Genomic DNA, 20,911 nt, shown 5'->3' on the forward strand with positions numbered 1-20,911 from the left:
TTTTTTTCTTTTTGAACTGTGGATAAAGGAAAGGAGAGAAAGCGAGGAGAAAAGAATGTGAAACAAATAGAAAAACACAAAGAAAACAATCAGAACTCAAATAATGCAAAGAAAACAAGTTCTCCTCCACCAGTCTTACACACTGCTTTTGAATAACTTTATGCTTTATCTTGGTTTGATGGCTTGTGATCATCCATCTTCCTCTTGATTATATTCCAGAGGTTTTCAATTTGGTAAAATCAAAGAAACTCATCATTTTTAAGTGGTCTTTTATTTTTGGACGGATCCATATGCTGTAGGATAAGAATTTATTGCTCCTGAAATAATTAGGAATAATTCAGGTTAACTGGGTTCTTCTCGGTAAGTAAAGTTATTGAGATTGTCCATATATTGTGTGATGATTTGAGCTGTATATAGCTAAACAGAAAACAGAATTATTAATATCTATGCAAAACTTTACCTAATAATATTCAGCTATTTATTCATGTTTTGTTTTGACTTTTTTTTGCTATTGTTTATTTGTGTTTAATTATTATGATTGTTGATTTACTGAAGTGTTTAGGTGGGTTCTGAGTGTCTGAAAGCCTAGATTTCTGTTGTTGTATTAGTTTATCTTATAACTGTTTATATACATATATAGCTTAGCTATTAACCCACAGTGAAACAGCTGATCTTCCTATCCTAACCCAGCTTAGCACCCGTTTCATCTCCACACAGTGATAAAACAGCATTATATCATCTACAGTAACCTGCTGCTGTCAGTGACAGGCACTGATAACAGTTTATAATCTACTGTAATATAATATAATATAATATAATTTAATATAGTATAATATAATAAACAGCAGGTTCTGGTTCAGGTTTAGTTTAGCTGGGTTAAGCTAGCGCTGCAGTTTGAGCTCCAGCTGTTTATTTATATCTGTTATTTAGATAATTAAACTTCCTGTATCTCTGCAGTATAAAGCGGTACCTGTAGGAGGATCTGGACTCTTAAATCCCCCGGTTCTCCTGGTTCTGGAGGTTCTGCAGGTTCTGTGTTTGTTGGGTTTGTTTAGAGAACTCAGCTCGGCAGTGTTTGTGGTGAAGTCAGCGTTAACACCACCCCATCAGCGCAGCCGCAGAACACAACCCTGTCAAAATAAAAGTCCCCAATCTTTACAACTGTTCTGTGTTTCCCATAAGGTTCTTTAGCATTCAGATGATTAGCATTCTCTCTCTCCATGTTAAGATGTTCTTAACATAATTAAAATAAAAGTCTAAATTAATGAATTAATAAAAACCCTAACCATCTGTACATTTTACTATAGTAAAATAAATTGTACATCAAGTCTATAAAATTTATAAAATCTAAAAATATATATTTTTCTGGACTCATTACTATTAATAATCAGTTCTACTTCTATTGTTAAGGTTTATGTTACATGCCTACTAATATTTAATCATCACCGGGTAATATTTATATTGTATGTTTTTTCTCACACTTAATAATAAACAAATACATTACTTATAATTAATTAATTAATTATAAATTAATAATGGAGGGACATTTTATTGTCAGTTTGATATAATATTTATTTTGTTTTCAATATTTGTTTTGTATATTAGTTAATTTATGTTTTATTCTGTTAAGTTAATTTAATGTTTTGTCGCTTATTTGGGTGAATGCATCTTATTTCATAGTTCATTGCTGTCTCGTAACGTAACAATGCCTTTCAAAAATAATTAATGAATATAACTGAAAAAAAGGGTTTTTGAAAAACTGACAATTCTGTATGTGATTTAAAAGTTGGCCTCTCATATTGCTTCAGAAATAAGAAATACATAACTGTAAATATTTTAAGATTAAAATCCTAATGTAATATAAATAACACAACAACAATTGCATAACTATTATCAACATTTAAAAGTGTTAATAATAAAATAAACAAAAATACATAAATAAATGAATAAGAAGTGCTAAGTATTATCATGCTATCTTTGCTATAACTGTGCCAAATAAAAAAATAAAAAAATGATAAAAATTGGGTATTGGGTTATATATTGGGTTATATATGTGGTTTGGGTTATTAGTTAATGTTATTGGGTTAATAGCGCCCCCTGGAGGATTGTTCATGTAGTTGCACTGAGTGTCGCTGGTGCTGCCAGAGCTGGTTTATATAAAGAGACTGCGCACCTCCTGTATCCCCGTTATATCAGAGTATAACTGCACACCGATAGAGGGAGCCCGCGAGTGAGCCCTCAATGAATAGGACTGAATGGAGCTAAACGGCTAAACTTCATATTGAAAATACTTAACAACCACTTGGTCGGATTATAGAAGATATAGTGATATATTTCGCAAAGTAATCAAAGAAATCCTACACATATAATTCCGTTTTTCTACAGTAAACAGGTTTAGGCAGTAAAGTTGTTAGCATTGGTGCTACTGTGTGCTGATTGGTTGGTAAGCTGATGCTACAGAGTTTAAACGCTTTATGCATGAAGTTTAAAAATGATCTGCAACGCTGAAACATTTAATATTGTTCTATGTTGAGAAAATTAGACATTTTTTTAAATATTTAGTATGAAAATGGTTAATCATTTATAAACCTAGATTTTGCTCAGTTGCTCCATATGAACCCATTAATTTTGTTTAATTAATCCTTAATCCCACCAAATATATACCAGGAATGTTGTGTCGTCCAAGACTCGACTAAAGAGACTTCCCTGTCCAGGAATCCAAATCATAATTGTTTTGCTGAAAAAACTTAACGAAAGGCCAGTGTCTGCTGATAGCTGCTCTCTGATGGTCCTAGCTGATGGTTAATGACCTTGACTCAAGGTCATTACAAAATGGTCATATACAGTAAACCAGCTCTTAAACAGCATGGTCAAGAATGAATGGATAATACTGATAGATAGAAACTATTAATCCCGAAGGAAACGTAGGCTTCCAGCAGCAACAGCACAATACAAATATACACTCAGACAAAACAGAATAATAGTTATAAACAGGGTTATTTATATTATTAACAATAATATAGATACAAAACCAAAAATACATATTGTCATCTAATAGAATATGTGACTTAAGGAGCCTAAAAATCTAAAATATGTATTTTAGTGTATTTCTGTAACTATGTATAGTACCAGTCAAAAGACTGGTCACGCCTTAAATTTAGTAATCTTTCATTATTTCCATTTTTCTGCATCCTAGATTAATACTACAGTCATCCAAAAAAGAATGGCTTTCAGTTAACAGCTGTGCTGAACTCATCAAGAGTTAATTACTTGAATTTCTTGTCGCTTAATAAAGTGTTTGAGAGCATCAGTTAAAGTAAAGTAGCGAAGAGGTAGAGTTACGGGTATACAGTGAATAGTGAATATTTCAGTAATGTTCTAATCCAGATTATGACAAGAACTAAAGTAAAGACTAAATTACTTTAAAAAGAAATGAAGGTCAGTCAATGCAAAAAATAGAATTTCAAGACGTTTGAAAGTATCCTAAAGTGCATTCACCGCCAAGACCATCAAAACTTTTATGAAGATGAAACTGGCACTCATCAGGAGTGCCCCAGGAAAGGATGAAAGAGTGAGAGTTTCCTCTGTTGTACAGAATAAGTTCATCAGAGTAACAAGCCTCAAAGTTACTGTTTCACAGAGTATTTTGGTTTGTTTAACACTTTTAAGTTACTATATGATTCCCTATGTCTGGATGACTTCACCATTCATTAAAAAAAAAAAAAAAAAACATGAACATTATCCAAACTTTTGACTGGTACTTTATATATAACCCCCTAGCATATGATGTACTATATGTTTTTTTTCTCTTATCAATAATAATGATAATAATAATAGTAGTATTAAAGTAGTAAAGTAGAGTACAGTGGGGTCCTGATTGTCTCTGTTTCAGTGTTTGACCTTTTCTAATTTTCTCACACTGTAAAAGCCCCACGTTATTCAACGACCTTTAAATGTGCAGTGCTGCGGGACTGTCTCACAATCTGCCTGATTACTGACAGCTTTAACTAGGCTGGGTTTCCTATTAATAGTTATTTTTTATAGAGACGGGGATTTACATTAGTATAAATAATACATTTTGATGTTTTGCTGTTTGAAATGTAGTTGAAATGTATTTTTATTTTGTTTGTTTGTATTTTATATAGACAGTGATTGTAGTCAGGCGCGCTGTGGGCGCCTCTGCTGCAGGGGTCCGAGCAGTGCTGCAGATGGTGTCAGCGGCCCATGTGGTTCAGTACAGAGAGAGAGAGAGTTCTAGAAGATCCAGCAGAAGATCAGAACCTCCAGCAGCTCCAGCAGCAGCAGCTCTACAGCAGAAGAACCAGCCGGGACTGAGCCCCACTGATCCTGTCGCTATAATTATAAATATTCATATTTCTGAGAGATTTATTAGAGATTAAAAATGCTGAATGCTGGAAGAACAGTGTGCAGGATGGTCTCCGGATCCTCCAGCTCTGTAGCTCCTCTGGTGAAGAAGGTCAGTCACTCTGTTTTCTGCTGTTTATTCATTTATCTGCTTTAAATCTGTAGAAATTTGATCAATACAGAGTTTAGTCTGATTTCTGTGTTTCCGTTTCTGTAGCTTTGCTTTAACAGAGTAAAACAACGGCAACTTAGCTAATCGCTGCTAACTAACCTAACCTAGCTCAGCTATGGACAGTTTTATTTTATGTATGATGTAACAAGGAGACATGTAAGATTAGTTACAGTAATCTTTACACTAACAAAGTTAATGGTTTCTTACAGTCTGTGATTTGGATGAATAATAGATATAAAGCCAATTATTAACAATTCATTATTTTACTCAAATCTGGAGAGATCAGTTTAACTCACAGTTAGTCTAATTTCTGTTTTTCTGTGCCTGTAGCTTTGTTTTAACTGGGTAAAGCACCGGTAAATAAGCTAATCACTGCTAAATAACCTAACCTAGCTCAGCTATGGACAGTTTTATTTTATGTATGATGCAAGAAGGAGAAATGTATGGTTAGTTACAGTAATCTCTACCTTAGCTAAGATAATGTTTTTTTAATGTCTGTACTTTGGATGAATACTAGATAACTCTCTAATTAGTAACATCTTACTTATTTAACTTGTCATTTTAATGTTAATTTGAAGTTAAACTAGCTATGTTAACTTCATCAGCTTCATCAGACAGAGCTCAGACGATCAGATGTTGATGGAGTGATTAAAGTGATTAGATCAGATCTGTAATATGTGTTCTTATAATGTATATGTGATATCTGTGAGAAAAGAGAAAAGTTCTTAGTAAAACACAGTAGGGAATATACAGCTAATGTAGTTAGTATTTACAAATTATACATTCAAATTAGACACAACTTGCATAAACGTTTAATAAGTTTTGAGTATACAAATACATGTTTGCATAGCTAAATTACTTTAGGTGTTTAGACATTGAATAAAGTCTGAATCCCAGTGTGACAAGCTTAGGAGTTTTAAGTTATAAGTATATAATAATAAATACATTCTTGATGTACATTAATCTCTGCAATAACCCATAAAATCCAAGACCCATTTCTGAATACTGATGCCAACTTCAAATGTGTGAACATACATGGGTCACCAATGGGCTCTTTTGGGCTAATCATTTTCCTCCTTCCACATCATTCTGAACTTTGGCTAAAGCTGAATCTAGTTAACACACATTACAATTACTAAATAATTACTAAAAGTAAGATAATTTCCTGTTGCTAGTTAGTTAATTGGCTAGTATTTATTCAAAGCACAGAACATAAGAAACTATTAAATCTGTAAATACTGTGTATACTGTCTCATCACATTAACACAGATGTACAGGTGAGTAAAACACTTAATCAGCTTAGGTGCTAGTTCTTAGTAAAACAGTGAAAGAGAAGAAAAAAGTACAGCATAAAGTAGTATACAATAAGAATAGTCACAACTTGCACTATACATACGCTCTTGAAAACTACTTACATGTACAGGGTACAAATACATAAACTACAGAATGAATACATATATAATCTTACTTCAAGCTTGTAGGGGTTGGATAAATAAGTGAATCCCAGAGTATTTTAGTTTAGTTAGTTCGCTATGTGATTAGGTTAGAAGTTGGTGGGCAGATTGATGTGTTATAAGGTGTTAAACAGTCTTTGCTCTGAATCGACTGAGAAATAGACTGATTATAAATAAATTCCTGATGTGTCAAACATGACAAATGTCAAGGTTATAAATGCATAGATTCATTTTATTTTTTTTTATTAAATAACTAGACAGAAGGTCAAACACTTATAATGGGAATAATGTTCTTTAAGTTATTTATAGTGATAGTGTATTCTGATTACTTTTTCAGTATTTAGCTAACTAGGTTACTATCCATTGATGATATATATTTAATGGGTATTTTAATATATATTTTTATCTTAGGGGTTAGTAGGTAATAGTTGATGTTTACCTTCTCCTTATATCTTAGTTTGATCTTGAGTTAAATAAGAGTTTAAGCTCTTAAACGCTGAGATTTCTGTATATGTCTGTGTATTTCTCTGCCGGCCGGCGACCGGGGTTATGTTAGCTATGTTAGCTAACTAGCTTAGCATGCTAGCTAAGTTAACGCTAGCTAGCTAATCACTGTTAATGTCCGTTTAGCTGTAATGATGCAACAGCGAGAAATGTTGCAGGCTAGCTGTGCTAGCTAATCTCTGCGATAAGAGTTTAGCTAGCTAGCTAACTAATTATACTACATTCCTAAGTTATAATCACTAAAATCCGGTTACAGGGTATATTTTTGCGTGTTTGAGAAGATTTCATTCAGTTAGCTCCTTAGCTTAGCCGCTACACACAGCGGTAGGTGGTTTGGCTAACGTAAGCATCAGTTTTTGCTAGCATAGCATGCTAAGCGCTAAGCGTGGAGGCTAATCTACGCAGTTTCTTCAGGTTAGTTTACCTCAGTCAGTATTTAGCATGCGTTTTAGCTGGCGTATTTTTACACATTTATTACATTATTATATAGTTAAAATTTATATAACACTGGTATATAGTTGGCTATTTGTACTTTAATATGTTTTTACCTCAGTAAACTATTGACTGAGTTTTAAAATGCAAAACTATTAAATCTGTAAATACTGTGTATAACTTACTGTCATCATATTAATACAGATGTACAGGTGGGTGAAAAACACTTAACAAATTATCTTAGGTGATCTGTCTTAGTAAAACAGTGAAAGATTAGTAAATAATATAGTATTTACAAATTGTACAATACACTTACTTGTACTTACACTATACAAGTTACAGGACATAAATACATAAACTGCAGAATTAATATATAACTTAAATGTTTAGCGGCATGGATAAACTAATCGTTGGATAAATGTATGAATTCCAGGGTTTTGTAGTTTAGTTAGCTATATGACAAGTTTGTAAGTTTTTAGGTAAGTAAATTACTGGCTCTGTGATATCTTGACACAGTTCAGTGTTAAATACTCATTTAAGGTGATTTAGCTAAATGTGGGACATCTTTTTTGTTTTCTAACTTATTTATTAATGTATTTCTGACAGGCCGAAAAATTGCCAGAATAACATGCTTTTAAAGATACACAATGATATTGAAATTATATTGTTTAGTTATACCTAGATTTGCCATTTAATTATGTTTGGAGACAGTTAGTTAAAAGCTAAAATGTCAGGGTAAATAAATGTAATGTTTGTTTATAAAGTTATACAGGGGGATGTAGTCTCTCTGTCCATTATAAATGTGTATATTGGCATCTGACCCAAAATTCCTATATCTGTACACCCCTTATAACATTTAATTGTAATAATGTAATTATATGTCACATTAACTATAGCGGTTGTCATTAGTGAATCTAATATAGCTGATGTCTAAATTGAGACATTCTTATGACAGATCTGTAATTTGAGTTGTACTGGTGAACAACTTACCATACAGTACATGGATTAAATTGGTTTAGACGTAGCACAAGTAGAAGCACTCTGAAATTCTCAGAATGTCTCATAATAAAGCCAGAATGAAAATGCAGATATCACATTCATAATAGTTGTGTACAGATTAGAAATGTTAGTGCTCAGATTACTTTTTTTAGTGTGGGACAGTTCGGTGTAATTTTAACGTTCAATTACTTTTATCAAAGTTATGCTCTTTATCTCCACTGCTCTAATTCACATTATCATGCTGCTATAGCACACTTGCACTCTGGACTTCATGTTGCTGAACCTTTCTACTCTCTATTTATTTTTTTTATTCTTGGGATATTTATCTATCTATTTTGTATATTCTATTTCTTTTATTGTATTCTTTTTTTTATCTATATATCTATTAATAACAGCTCTTTGGGTGTAAAACTGGATCGTGAGATCACAATTTCGTTCCACCTCATGTACCACATGTGATGCGAATGACAAAATCTCCTTGAATCCTTGAATGTTTTTAGACATAACATGCTGGGCGTAACATGCTGCAGCGTGCTGTAGTAAGTTTGCTGCATTTCTTTACTTTGTTTATTGAAAAGTGCTTGTTGTTGAGGCTAAATGTTGTTTTTTTTACAGGCTTGCTGGAATGGACTGCTCGAACATCCCCTCCGGGCGGCCGCCAGACGAGAATATGCGTGAGTAAAAAGAGTCATTTGAAAACATCATAAAATATAAAATTTCCATTTTTAAAAATGTATTATACTCTTAACTGTGTGATGTTAAATGTTTACAGTTCAGAAGCAATCAAAGGAGCTGTGATTGGCATTGACCTAGGGACCACGAACTCCTGTGTAGCAGTTATGGATGGGAAACAAGCAAAGGTCAGCTTCCTCACTAGTTCTTATTTTTCAACATTTATTATAATCATTATTTGTTTAGTGGAACAGTGAAGGGTATGATAACAGTATTTATTTTTTTTACTTGACATGAACTTCTGACATGCCTAAGATGCTTCATTATTGAGATTTCTGACACGGCCAACAATAAACGCCAATAATATAAAATACTCCTTTAATGATGACCATTTTTGTGCAGACAATATATTGTCCAAGATATTATAGCGATAAATGATGTTACTGTCATTTTAAGACAATTACTTGACACAGACATATATTGATGATATAATAACATAACAAATCAATAAATTTTTCTCTTTGTTGAAACATTGGTCATTGTGTGACTGGCTAAAACACTAAATTATTTTTTAAGTGAATAAACATACAGATAAACACAAGGGATGATATTACAATTTAAATAATAGGCGTCGTTTTCATTGATTTTACAATAAGTTGATAATGTAATTATCATAACAGGCCTAATATAAATAAATTCAATAGCTTATTAATATCAATCAAAATGAAACAAAATGACAAAAGCAAAAAAGGTGAAAGTAACAAATAATTATGTATAGCAAGTATTTTATTATCTGTTGGGTAACTGTAGATAAGGCAGTGTGATTAAATATTATTTTTACCTTCTTCAGGTCCTTGAAAACGCAGAGGGTGCACGCACAACCCCGTCAGTGGTGGCCTTTACTGCTGATGGAGAGAGATTGGTGGGCATGCCAGCAAAAAGACAAGCAGTCACCAACCCCAAAAACACACTTTACGCCACCAAGCGTCTGATTGGACGGCGCTTTGAAGACGCAGAAGTCCAGAAGGATTTGTACGTTTTTCATTTTAATCTTTTTATACTACTTTTAATATTGTATATAAATATTTGATATGAGTGGTTGTAAGTTATTGTGCTGTAACTCTGTGATAATTTGCATTTACAGGAAAAATGTTCCATTTAAGATCGTGCGGGCGTCTAACGGGGATGCTTGGATAGAAGCCCACGGAAAGCTGTACTCCCCCAGCCAGGTCGGTGCCTTTGTCCTGATGAAGATGAAGGAAACTGCAGGTAGGTGTAAAATATTTAGCCAGTTATTTCCAGTCTAAAGTGGATATAATAAACAGTGTATATTTATATAGATGTGTTCTGTGTGGTGTTAACTGTTGCTGGTACTGTTGTGTTTCAGAGAGCTACCTGGGCCATAATGTGAAGAATGCAGTTGTGACTGTACCTGCCTATTTTAATGACTCCCAGAGACAGGTAAAAATTAAATTAATAAATAAAAATGTTAATCGACGCTGATTTTATATACATTTATTACAATGATTTTTCAATTTCAGTCATAATTTTCTATATTAAAATGAAACTTATGTGGCTTGTAGCAAACATCAGTGACATATGCTGTATATTATGTATACAGAAATATTTATAGTGGATTATTGTCCAACTCTAATTACATGTTAATCAGTGTTATATAATTACCAGACAAGAAATTTCTTTCTGGCCAGTCAATGATGGACCATGCAATTTAATGTGTCCTTTAGACACATTACAAAAAGTTTAAGGAAACTAAATGATTAATATTTTACAGTAAGAGTTGACTTTTATTAACATGGACAAATCATGGCAACTTTGAATGTGATTTATATTGTGGTGTTCATGATAAATGTATTACACAATGTAAATGTTAGCACCTTGGCTGTAAACTATACATTCTTGTAATTATGTTAAATGACTTTTACAGAGATTAATTTGTATCAGAACAAATTGAAAATCTTCAATCGCCACACCATTATCAGATGGAGGTTAGCATACTATATGAATGTAAAAAAATAAAATAAGGCAAAATACTAAGGGTGTCACAATTTCGATATTTTATTCTAGATGGCATTACATATATATGTTAATTAAATTATTTAATTTTGACCATTAGTGCCTAATGTGGTGTATTACAGATCACTTGTATCACTTTGCATCACTTATATCAAGCCCACCTTTTGAAATAAGATATTGTAAATTTGATGAATCAAACCAGTGACTGACCATTGACTAATCTAAAACTGGCAGAATCGAATCGAATCGTGACCCTAAAATAAAATCGAATATGGAGGATTTAAAGAATCGTGACACCCCTACAAAATACAAGACAAGTATGATATCAAGAGAAAAATCAAACAGTCCTGCGTTTTCCAAACTGTTGACCAGATTTTACAGAATTATTTGGTATTTTGCTGAGGATTTTATGATGCCTGTGTCAGCCTCTTGTTAAGTAAGAGAACATGTGGAGAACATGCTAGATGTGATAAAGCTCCCAACAAATAAGCTTTATTCTTATTAAAAAACATATCAGGACTGTAGCTCACAAGATACAAATATTGTGACATATGGAAACTTTTATCCAACATTTTCATAACTAACTTAACTTGGTTATTTAGACATTCTTCTGAATGCTAGGCCTGATTTTTTGAGGAAATACAGCAGTGTCTTTTAATTGTAATCATAACTAAATGGCGAGCTTTTGGAACCAGTACATTTTATGTAATCAGGCTGTTTTGTTCTCAGGCTACTAAAGATGCTGGTCAGATCTCCGGCCTGAACGTCCTCAGAGTCATCAACGAGCCGACGGCAGCCGCTCTGGCGTACGGACTCGATAAGACTCAGGACAAAGTGTGAGTGTTTGTTAGATATAAATATTTAATATCAGGTTATTGAGTACACTGTTTTTGTTTGTGAGGTTAATAATGTGTAATTAATCTACATAACTTTAATCCTGTTGCAGGATTGCGGTTTATGATCTGGGCGGCGGTACGTTTGATATCTCCGTGCTGGAGATACAGAAGGGAGTGTTTGAGGTGAAATCTACTAATGGAGACACATTCCTGGGAGGAGAGGATTTTGATCAGCACTTACTGCAACATATAGTGAAGGAGTTTAAAAGAGAGGTTTGTATAGGATTCTTTATTTGCATCAGCATTTTAATTGATAATTAGCTGTAAATAGTGCTTTAGCATATCGCTGGGTAATATATTGTTAGTATTGGTATATTTTTGATAGGGCTGGGTGATATTGTAAAAAAAATGTATCTGCTTCTCATTTTCAATTTAGATTTTTAGTCATGTCACTTCATTTTTTTTATTTGTAAATAAACAGCACAATTTAAGTGATGCTAAAACAGTTGTTTCCTTTAGATTAAATGTATGTATTTTTAATGTACCTTTTTTTTATACTATACATTTTTTAAGGAAAAGTGTAAAATGTGTTACTGCCACGTAAAATGTAAAGATGTACAGTGTCCATTATGACATTTAGAGAATCGCATTAAAACAGTTAATCAAATTTAATTAATCAAATCAAATTAATGTCCCAGCCGTAATCTTGACAGTATTTTCAAGATATGAGAAATTAATATATATGTTTTTTTTAATCACACCTGCTACCAGGTTACAATACATTATTGGTTACCAAAAATATATATTTTTCTTTTGGATTTAATGTACTATTTAAAAAAAAAAAAAAAAGTTGCCAACGATATCAATACCGTTATGCTGCGTTGTAGAAAATTTTGAACAAAACACACATTCAAGGATTCTATGAGATTTTGTTCTTTACATCACATGTTGTACAAGAGGTGGATGAAATTGTAATCTCACAGTTAAGATAAAACAAAATAAGAATAAAATATGAAGTATATAAGATAAATACACATAAATAAGAGAGTAGGGAAGTAGCAGCAATATGAAATCCAGAGTACGAGTGCATAAGGTACTTTTGCTATAGCAGCATCGGATTGGAGTATTAAAAAAACACGCCAAATATCCATTTATTAAAAATCCCCTATCTGTTTTGTTTTAGTCCGGTGTGGATCTCACCAAAGATAACATGGCACTGCAGAGGGTACGAGAGGCAGCGGAGAAGGCCAAGTGTGAACTTTCCTCCTCTCTGCAGGTACGTTATTACCTGGTTTAATTCTGCAGTTCTTTTTGTTTATATGTTTGTTTGTAATTAATAGGCAAATAAATCCCTGATTTAATTTAAATTGTTTGGATTTGCAAGTTACCATGATTTTTGTGCATTTTTCAGATTAAATTAAATTAAATTGAATTATTAGATTTTGTGTTAGATCAGTATAAGGTTTCACAGTATAATAAAACTGATGAGCTCTTTTCTCACAGACCGACATCAACCTGCCTTACCTGACCATGGACAGCTCTGGTCCCAAACACTTGAACATGAAGCTGACCCGGGCCCAGTTCGAGGGCATTGTGTCGGACCTGATCCGCAGGACAGTGGCGCCCTGTCAGAAAGCCATGCAGGACGCTGAGGTTTCCAAGAGTGATATTGGAGAGGTGCTGCTGGTGGGAGGAATGACCCGCATGCCGAAGGTAAGATCAGAGGATACCTGGACGTTATAAGTATGTTTGCTGTTGTTTAAATGCACGTTTATATAGATATTTAGGACTACATGTATTAGAGATTAAATTGTCTGATAAAGCCCAACCTGATGCCCAACCCTATGATGAGGAAGTGTCAGTTGTTCTAATAAATGTTAATAAACAACAGTTAATGTTAATTTGACCATAGTGTTGTTAAACAATATCTCCAAAATGTTTAAATAAAATTATTGCAAAAATAGCCTGAAACATCTTGATATTATTTTATAACCATATGGCCGTCAGGGTACAACTCTTGTTGTTTTTAGGAAAAGTAAAATTAAGACTGTGTTCTCATTTCCCATTAAATTACATAAATATTAGGGACAGATTATATCTGCCCAGTAGGGCTGAACGATTAATTGCATTTGTGATAATCTCGCGATATTTTAAAACGTGATTCTCTAACCGCACTGGCTGCGATTTGACTGGTCACGTGACTTGGGAGCGAGCCAAGCCGAGGACGAGCGGAGCATACCCGAGCAGAAGGCAGGGAGGTGGAGAAGTGAAGCCAACACAGCGCACTTTAGGGCGTTTTCACACCAGCACTATTTGGTCCGGTTAAAATGAACTCTGGTCCGTTTGTAACTTTAGTGCGGTTCGATTGAGCAGGTGTAAAAACAGTAATCGCACTCGGGTGCGGATCAAAAGAACCGGACCGAGACCAGCTAGAGGAGGTGGTCTCGGTCCAGTACCAAACGAACTCTGGAGCGGTTCGCTTGTGGTGAGAACGTGATCCGGTCTCGATCGGATCCAGCTATTAAATATAAGCCATTTATTTGAGCTAAATTGCTGATAAAGCAAGCACAGTTTAAACTAATATATTAGCCAGATAACGCTAATTACCACAGCTGTGAACATCAACACTGTGTCCATGCATGCGCTGCATTCACTGCTCTGTTTATTATGTATAAATCTGCGCTGCATTCATAGCTCACAGCCGCGTGACTCTGTTTATTATGTATAAATCTGCGCTGCATGCAGAAACACTGTGTTTGAAAGTGCAGCGTTTCAGCGTTCAGTGTTAAAGCACAGATATTTGCGCTGGAACACAAAATCTTCTCGCTGTATTTACTTTTTTCGTATATTTATATTTAATGTACTCCCGTGTCAGACAGCTCTGACCAATCAGAGGACACAGGCTGCTCGTGTGGTTTATTGATGCGCATTTTAGACGGAACAGAGCGAGAAAACGCTCCAAGTAAACAAACTCATTAGAAACGAACTACAGGTGTGAACACGCCCTTGTTGCACAATGGCTTCAGGCTCGAAGGAACACATCAGTTGTGTAGAATTTACTTTGGCTTTAAAAAAGATGCTGCTCAACGTCAGGTACTGTGCTAAACGTGCCTTGCTACTGTTGCTACGACGCGAGGTAACACTACAAACCTTTTTCAGCATTTAAAAAAACAAGCCTTGTGTGGTATTTGCAAGGCTAAAATGCCAAAGACCAGCGCTGCATCTTCAAATACAGAAAATAGCGAGTTGGTTAAAGCAGATTCTCTATTTTTTTTGCACTTTAATTTTTCATGATGTTACTAGCTAGAGAGCAGTAAGTTAATTTTTGTATATCTATTGTTTTTCCTAATAAAAAAAAAATGGTGAAAAGGAAAAGCATAGATTTTTTGCTTTATTGTTATCTGTGCTTTAAATAAATCTGACATTGTTTATTATTAAACAGATTGATTTATTGCTTCTGTTGTTGAAAAATACTTGAAGACAAAAAAAAAATCGCATTTTAAATCGCAATCGCAATTTATAGCTAAAAAATTGCAATTAGATTATTTTCCAAAATCGTTCAGCCCTACTGCCCAGTATTATTTATTTCACTTCAGTCCTGCATATATGGAGTGCATTTTTGGAATTAAGAAAATCTAAGTTAGGGCCATGTCATATCGATAGCAATAATATATATGCCTAGTAAAATGTAATTTAAAGGATTCCACCAGCTGAAATACTTAATTTTCCTTCATGTGCTTCATATGTCCTTCATATGAAGACAGTGATTTAAGTCTGTGATGCTCAAGTTATGAACATTGTCGATGCCATAAAATAGCCAACATGTTGCTGATATGGCCCAAACAAACAAAAATGTAGCTTTGTTACAATAGTGTGTTGTTGGAAAAAAATTAAAATAAAAAAGTTTTGTCATATCACAAAGAATATTGTTATCGCCAAAAATACCCTGAAAAATAATGCCATGTATCGCTTGCCCCTAATTACATAACATGTTATACTTATATTAATGTTTAATAGACATTTATGTGACAAGTTACACACAGTTCAGCAAAATTAGGCTTGCTTAGCCTTTGTTTAGTTTGTTCAGTTATTATAATCCTCTTAAGTCAGTTTGCTTGCTGACATGCTCATTGTGTTAAGTTAGCTTTGTGGAGTATTTGTGGCGTTACTTCATATGAAAAATTATATGCCCTGATTTGGCTGGTTGCTGCTGATTGTCAGCAGTAGAGATTCACATCGTGTATTTTATTCCTGTGTTTTAGGTTCAGCAGACGGTGCAGGATCTGTTTGGCCGCGCTCCGAGTAAATCCGTAAACCCAGACGAGGCTGTGGCTATTGGTGCAGCGATCCAGGGAGGAGTTCTGGCCGGTGATGTGACGGACGTGCTGCTGCTGGACGTCACGCCTCTGTCTCTGGGTATCGAGACGCTGGGAGGCGTCTTCACCAAACTCATCAACAGGAATACAACCATTCCCACCAAGAAGGGCCAGGTAGACCAAAACATCCAAAACACAGTAATAAATAAAGAAAATTGGAGACTCATTGGAGATTCATTATTTTAAACATACTTTACTATCATATATTAGGGGTGTGACGAAATATCACAAGATAAAAACAACACTTTATATTTCTCATCAGGTGTTAAATGTGTGTCTCACAAGACTTATTCACTGGTAACCAAAACAAATGTTTGGTCATTTTGGCAGCAAACAGCAGCGTTGGTCTGCTCGAGCTTCATTTTTCCCTCCCCCACATTTTTGTTTAAGCGATAGCAAACTGATCGATAAACTGCAGAATGACGTAGAAGATTCAGTTAAAGGTTGCCAGTTGAATACAGAACCCTCCCTGGGGGGGATTGTGACAATAGTTGTCAGGTCTGAAGAGACTCGTGAGGTCAAATAGAAGAGAAGTTGCTTGGTTTATGGAAAAACTGGCTGAAGTTTTTAGATTCTGTTCTGTATTTATGATAAATCATACATAAATTTTTCTGTGAAAATTAATCAACAAATATTTACAAAAACGCAAAACTACAGGTAAATTTTTTATATTTTGTGAGTTTCAAATATATATTTTAAATTTGAAATGAAAAACTATATATAAATATATACATTATTATGTATTGTATATATTGTTAAAATGTGATTTCTTGTCACACCCATACTGTGTGTATATTATCCCCCCCCCCCCCCCACCACCACCACACTTGATTAGTGAATAACTTTAACTTTATTTTGTAAAATCTATATAAGTAATATTTATTTATTGCTGTGGAACCATTGTGACACTCAGTCTTACAATTTGCTTTGTTTTGTAGGTGTTCTCCACAGCTGCTGATGGTCAGACTCAGGTTGAAATTAAAGTTTGTCAGGGTGAGCGAGAGATGGCGGCCGATAACAAAATTCTTGGACAGTTTACTCTGGTAAGCATTTGATTAATAGCATGAATTACAGGATATTTCTCTGTGTTTCCAGCTATAATCGTATGAACATATACCATTCCAACACCATATTTGTTTATACTGTGTTCCATCACACCTACACTCCAGCAGGAACATAGAATTTACTGTTTTGTGTTTATAGGTTGGGATCCCTCCAGCTCCCCGTGGCGTCCCACAGATCGAAGTCACCTTTGATATCGATGCCAATGGAATCGTTCATGTTTCAGCTAAAGACAAGGGCACTGGACGTGAACAGCAGAGTAAGAATACTATTTCAGAGGTTTCTGTGTTTTATTTAGAGTTTAATTTTTAAATGAGCCCAAAATGAGAGAGAACAGAACAGGTTTTATTGCGGTATATAAATTTACACCTTTATCAATTCTTTCTCTCGTCTTTCTGCAGTTGTTATCCAGTCTTCCGGCGGTCTCAGTAAGGACGATATTGAGAACATGATCAAGAATGCAGAGAAGTACGCTGAGGAGGACAGGAGGAGAAAGGTATCCGAGCTGATTTTCGAATGTTATTGAGAATGCACTAAAAAATGCAGATTAAAATAACAGGGTTCCCACAGATCCATAAACTTTTAAGGTTTCAAACATCTCTTAATTTCTATCTTTTCAATTGCAGTCCGGATGCAGGAGTTTTATTACGTAGTAGAAGTGTGTAATATTTTACACAGATGAACCCCTGTCTGGAGAGGGCTTTAAAGTGTTTCCTCAGGAGCACTATTTTTTTTAGTTATTGTTAAATCTTACTTTGTTTGGTTTGTCCTCTTTGGTGCGGTTCGTTTGAGCAGGTGTAAAATCAGTAATCAAACTCTAATTCAGACCAAAACAACAGTACTGAGACCCGCTAGAGAAAATGGTTTTAGAACCTCTTCAGAGTTTGTCTGGCATTCGGACTGTTTGTGGTGCCATGATCCCTCTTTCATCATAAGACTATAAAATGTACTCCTTAGGTTTAAGCTGGACGGTTTTTCAGGTGCAGTTTAACCTGATTTTATTACCTAAATAATTACTATGCAGTGGCAAATTTTCAGCATTCCTGGTCGGGTAAACAGATCATTTATTACTTTCTTGCTCCCACACCAGACAGCTCTGACCAATCAGAATAGACAAGATACTCTTGTAGTTTGTTGGGGCGCATTTTGTTGCGCTTAGGTTTGTGCCAACTCGTCTACTTGGATACTGCTTAATAATGCCTCTAATTTTAGTTGTATGTTTCGAATGCACGCTATCTAACCCTGTAGTTCATGTTGGTGTTGGGTGTGGCTAAATGCAAATATAATATGAGTGTTGAAAATAAGAGAATGGTTATACAGGATAAAGAACTAAGGGTTTTTCTGCCGTCAGCAGTAGAGGCCTTCTTTGGCCTACCAGTCCCATTTTGATTGTCATTCGGTGTTGTGAAACTTGTACAAATTCAGTATTTCAGATGGGCATAAATGCATTTCACAGAATCCTAGTTCTAGCAGTAGTTTATGGCAGATTTCATAAAAAATATAAAAACCAATGCATACATCTTGCTAAAAACATATTTAGCTTAATGTTACATAATGTTACCTTCAGATTCTTGTGTTGTAGTGCTTGTTTCATTTGTGCAGTTAATTTAATTGAAACAGCTGCAATATTATGATATATTATAAAATGTTTACTACATATGTAGAAGAAACGTTCATGAATGTTGTTTAAATGTATTAAGCAAACAATTAATTAATTAACTAACCACCTATAACTACCTTTAAATTGTCTTCCATAGGACCGGGTTGAGGCTGTAAACATGGCTGAGGGTATTGTTCACGATACAGAGTCAAAAATGGAGGAGTTCAAGGATCAGCTTCCTGCAGATGAGGTAAACAGTGTGTATAATCACATATTAACTGCTATATAAATCTCATTTTGCACAGATAAATAAATAATCTGATTTCTCTGCAGTGCAACAAACTGAAAGAAGAAATCACTAAAGTACGAGACCTGCTGTCGCGGAAGGAGACGGAGACCGGCGAGAACATCAAACAGGCCGCCACAAACCTGCAGCAGGCGTCTCTAAAGCTCTTCGAGGTGGCCTACAAGAAGGTAAATACGTTTTTAGAAATATCTGGTTTGTTTGTACAGTATTACTGTATACTCTTAAACTGGAAGGTTGTTAATAGAATGAGGATTATTATGTGGCATGAGAAGGTTCGGGCAGCACTGGTCAAGCTTTTTTGCTGTGAATAGTTAAAAGAAGTTACAGAAATAGAAAATTTACGGTAAACATTTTCACTGGGTTAAATGGGTTTAAAAAAGCTAATGATTTCATATGTTTCTGCTTTTAAATTAGGAAATTGTGATAATGTAAATCCAACATCATGTTTTTAGGAAATTAGTAAAAGGTTTAGTAAGTTAGTATTATGGTTTATAAGTAGTTTGATTGATTATTGATTCAGAATCAGGATTTAAACAGAGGAAAATAAACAACGAGAGAGTCGATCAGTGAACTACAGTGTTCACTAGCTTATTTATCTGTAATTAACTGTAGTGCAGAAACTGTAGTGAACTGATGGTGAACTGTTGGTTGATAGAGCAGATCTTGTGGTGTTCCACAGGGTTTTACTGTAGGACCAATCAAACGTTTATAATGTTAATAATGATAAAACTGTAGTTCTGAGAGTGAAGGACTGAAGTGTAGATTATATACAGCTTCTAATACAGACTAAAAACTAAATAATAACTAATGTAATGATAGAAAATTACGGGTGGAATCTTACATTATAGATTTCAGTTCTTCAGTGTTTCAGTGCAAGTTAATGTTGTTGTGGGGTCATCTAGTTAGTAGTGTACCTCCATGGGATGCTTCGAGTACCACCCATGCTACCTGTACCACAGTTTGAGAACCACTGACAGAACCAGTCACCAATTAACCAATTAGTCTACATTAATCTGTATTTTTTCAGTAGTGTCAGTTGATTAAAAAAAATCTGATTAATCACAACCGTATTCTGTGATAAATTGCAATTTTTCAGACTTATTCTTTTTCTTAAGACTTAAGCGTTTTATAGATGTTTAAAATAATAATGAATATAAGATTTGTAAGTTGGAATTATATTTGTGTTAATTGAGGGAGACTATAAGAAATAGTAGTGTAGTGTGGTATTGTTTACTTTACTTTAACACTAACAGCACTAATTTCTTTGTTTATTATTTTAACAGATGGCATCAGAAAGAGACAGCAGCAGCAGCAGTTCGAGCGGATCAGAAACCGGAGAGAAGAAGGAAGGACAGCAGTAGAGCTTCTTCACTATCAGTCCGTCGGCTGATGAGCTTGGGATTATAAACTGTCTTGAGCAGAAATTCGCACTCATATTCTCATACTGTGTTTTTGCAGTATCAAATATATAAAGTTCATTAGTGTTCACTATATTGCTGCCCCTCCCCCTCCTTCCTCTCCCTCTAAACCTTATTTGTCTTATCATCTATATGAAAGATTCTTTTTTTTTCTGATGTTAATTATTATATAATGTGATTTAGTCATTGAATTTTGGTCTGTTTTTCCACTTAGAGAAGCTTTGTATTAAAATCATAAAGTTATGGAACTCATAATATACTGTCTGTCTATGTTTAAGGAGGTATGAGTGTGTTTGAGCATTGTGTAAAGAACAGAACTGTACTTATTTGTCTGTTTATTCTGCAATTTTTATCTGTGCTGATGGTTGAATGTTTAGGATGATGGATTAAAGTGTCCCTGTGCTGATAATGTCCTAAACTTTATGACTATATATTTACTGGACCAGGATTGATCAAAATCCTTCATTACAAATGATTTTCAGTGGTAAATCTCAGTTCAGTTTGTGTAAATTCAGTCAACATGTTTATCTGATCACTATGTTTGTGTTCACTCCCAAAGCCAAATACTATATACAGTTTTAAGAAGCTTAACACACAATATATTAACACCTCAAAAATAGAAAACATAAATATCTACTTGCATACCTATAAACACATAAATGATATACAGCTCTAAAACA

The 20,911-nt window shown here is 34.3% G+C and overlaps 3 protein-coding genes and 1 long non-coding RNA gene across 5 annotated transcripts in view; 1 reads left to right on the top strand and 3 right to left on the bottom strand.

Moving 5' to 3' along the window:
* Positions 1–1,111, bottom strand: part of fbxo38 (F-box protein 38) — a 34,877-nt gene extending 33,766 nt beyond the window's left edge. Inside the window, exon 1 of the mRNA XM_022683624.2 lies at positions 971–1,111. The gene's annotated coding sequence lies outside the window, so the exon portion shown is untranslated. The remainder of the gene's footprint in view (positions 1–970) is intronic.
* Positions 1–20,911, bottom strand: part of tmem129 (transmembrane protein 129, E3 ubiquitin protein ligase) — a 203,309-nt gene that overhangs the window by 106,352 nt on the left and 76,046 nt on the right. The gene's annotated exons all lie outside the window — the stretch shown is intronic.
* Positions 1–20,911, bottom strand: part of LOC125804745 (uncharacterized) — a 54,939-nt gene that overhangs the window by 33,766 nt on the left and 262 nt on the right. The gene's annotated exons all lie outside the window — the stretch shown is intronic.
* On the top strand, positions 4,211–20,640 carry hspa9 (heat shock protein 9). The gene is made up of 17 exons (XM_007236476.4): positions 4,211–4,477; positions 8,542–8,600; positions 8,699–8,786; positions 9,449–9,630; positions 9,743–9,867; positions 9,986–10,059; positions 11,362–11,468; positions 11,579–11,741; positions 12,652–12,744; positions 12,972–13,181; positions 15,731–15,958; positions 16,783–16,887; positions 17,048–17,165; positions 17,308–17,402; positions 18,664–18,756; positions 18,840–18,980; positions 20,097–20,640. The coding sequence occupies exons 1-17, from the start codon at positions 4,403–4,405 to the stop codon at positions 20,172–20,174; spliced, it is 2,034 nt and encodes a 677-aa protein (XP_007236538.3). The 5' UTR covers positions 4,211–4,402; the 3' UTR covers positions 20,175–20,640.

Source organism: Astyanax mexicanus, chromosome 10 (genome assembly GCF_023375975.1).
Source record: "Astyanax mexicanus isolate ESR-SI-001 chromosome 10, AstMex3_surface, whole genome shotgun sequence".
Lineage (NCBI taxonomy): Eukaryota > Metazoa > Chordata > Actinopteri > Characiformes > Acestrorhamphidae > Astyanax > Astyanax mexicanus.

Bases quoted from the DNA above. Each gene is read 5' to 3' on its own strand.
- hspa9 (XM_007236476.4), top strand. From the start codon at position 4,403: ATGCTGAATGCTGGAAGAACAGTGTGCAGGATGGTCTCCGGATCCTCC. The intron at 10,060-11,361 runs GTAAAAATTAAA...TTTTGTTCTCAG, and splicing joins TTAATGACTCCCAGAGACAG to GCTACTAAAGATGCTGGTCA. The intron at 11,469-11,578 runs GTGAGTGTTTGT...ATCCTGTTGCAG, and splicing joins GATAAGACTCAGGACAAAGT to GATTGCGGTTTATGATCTGG.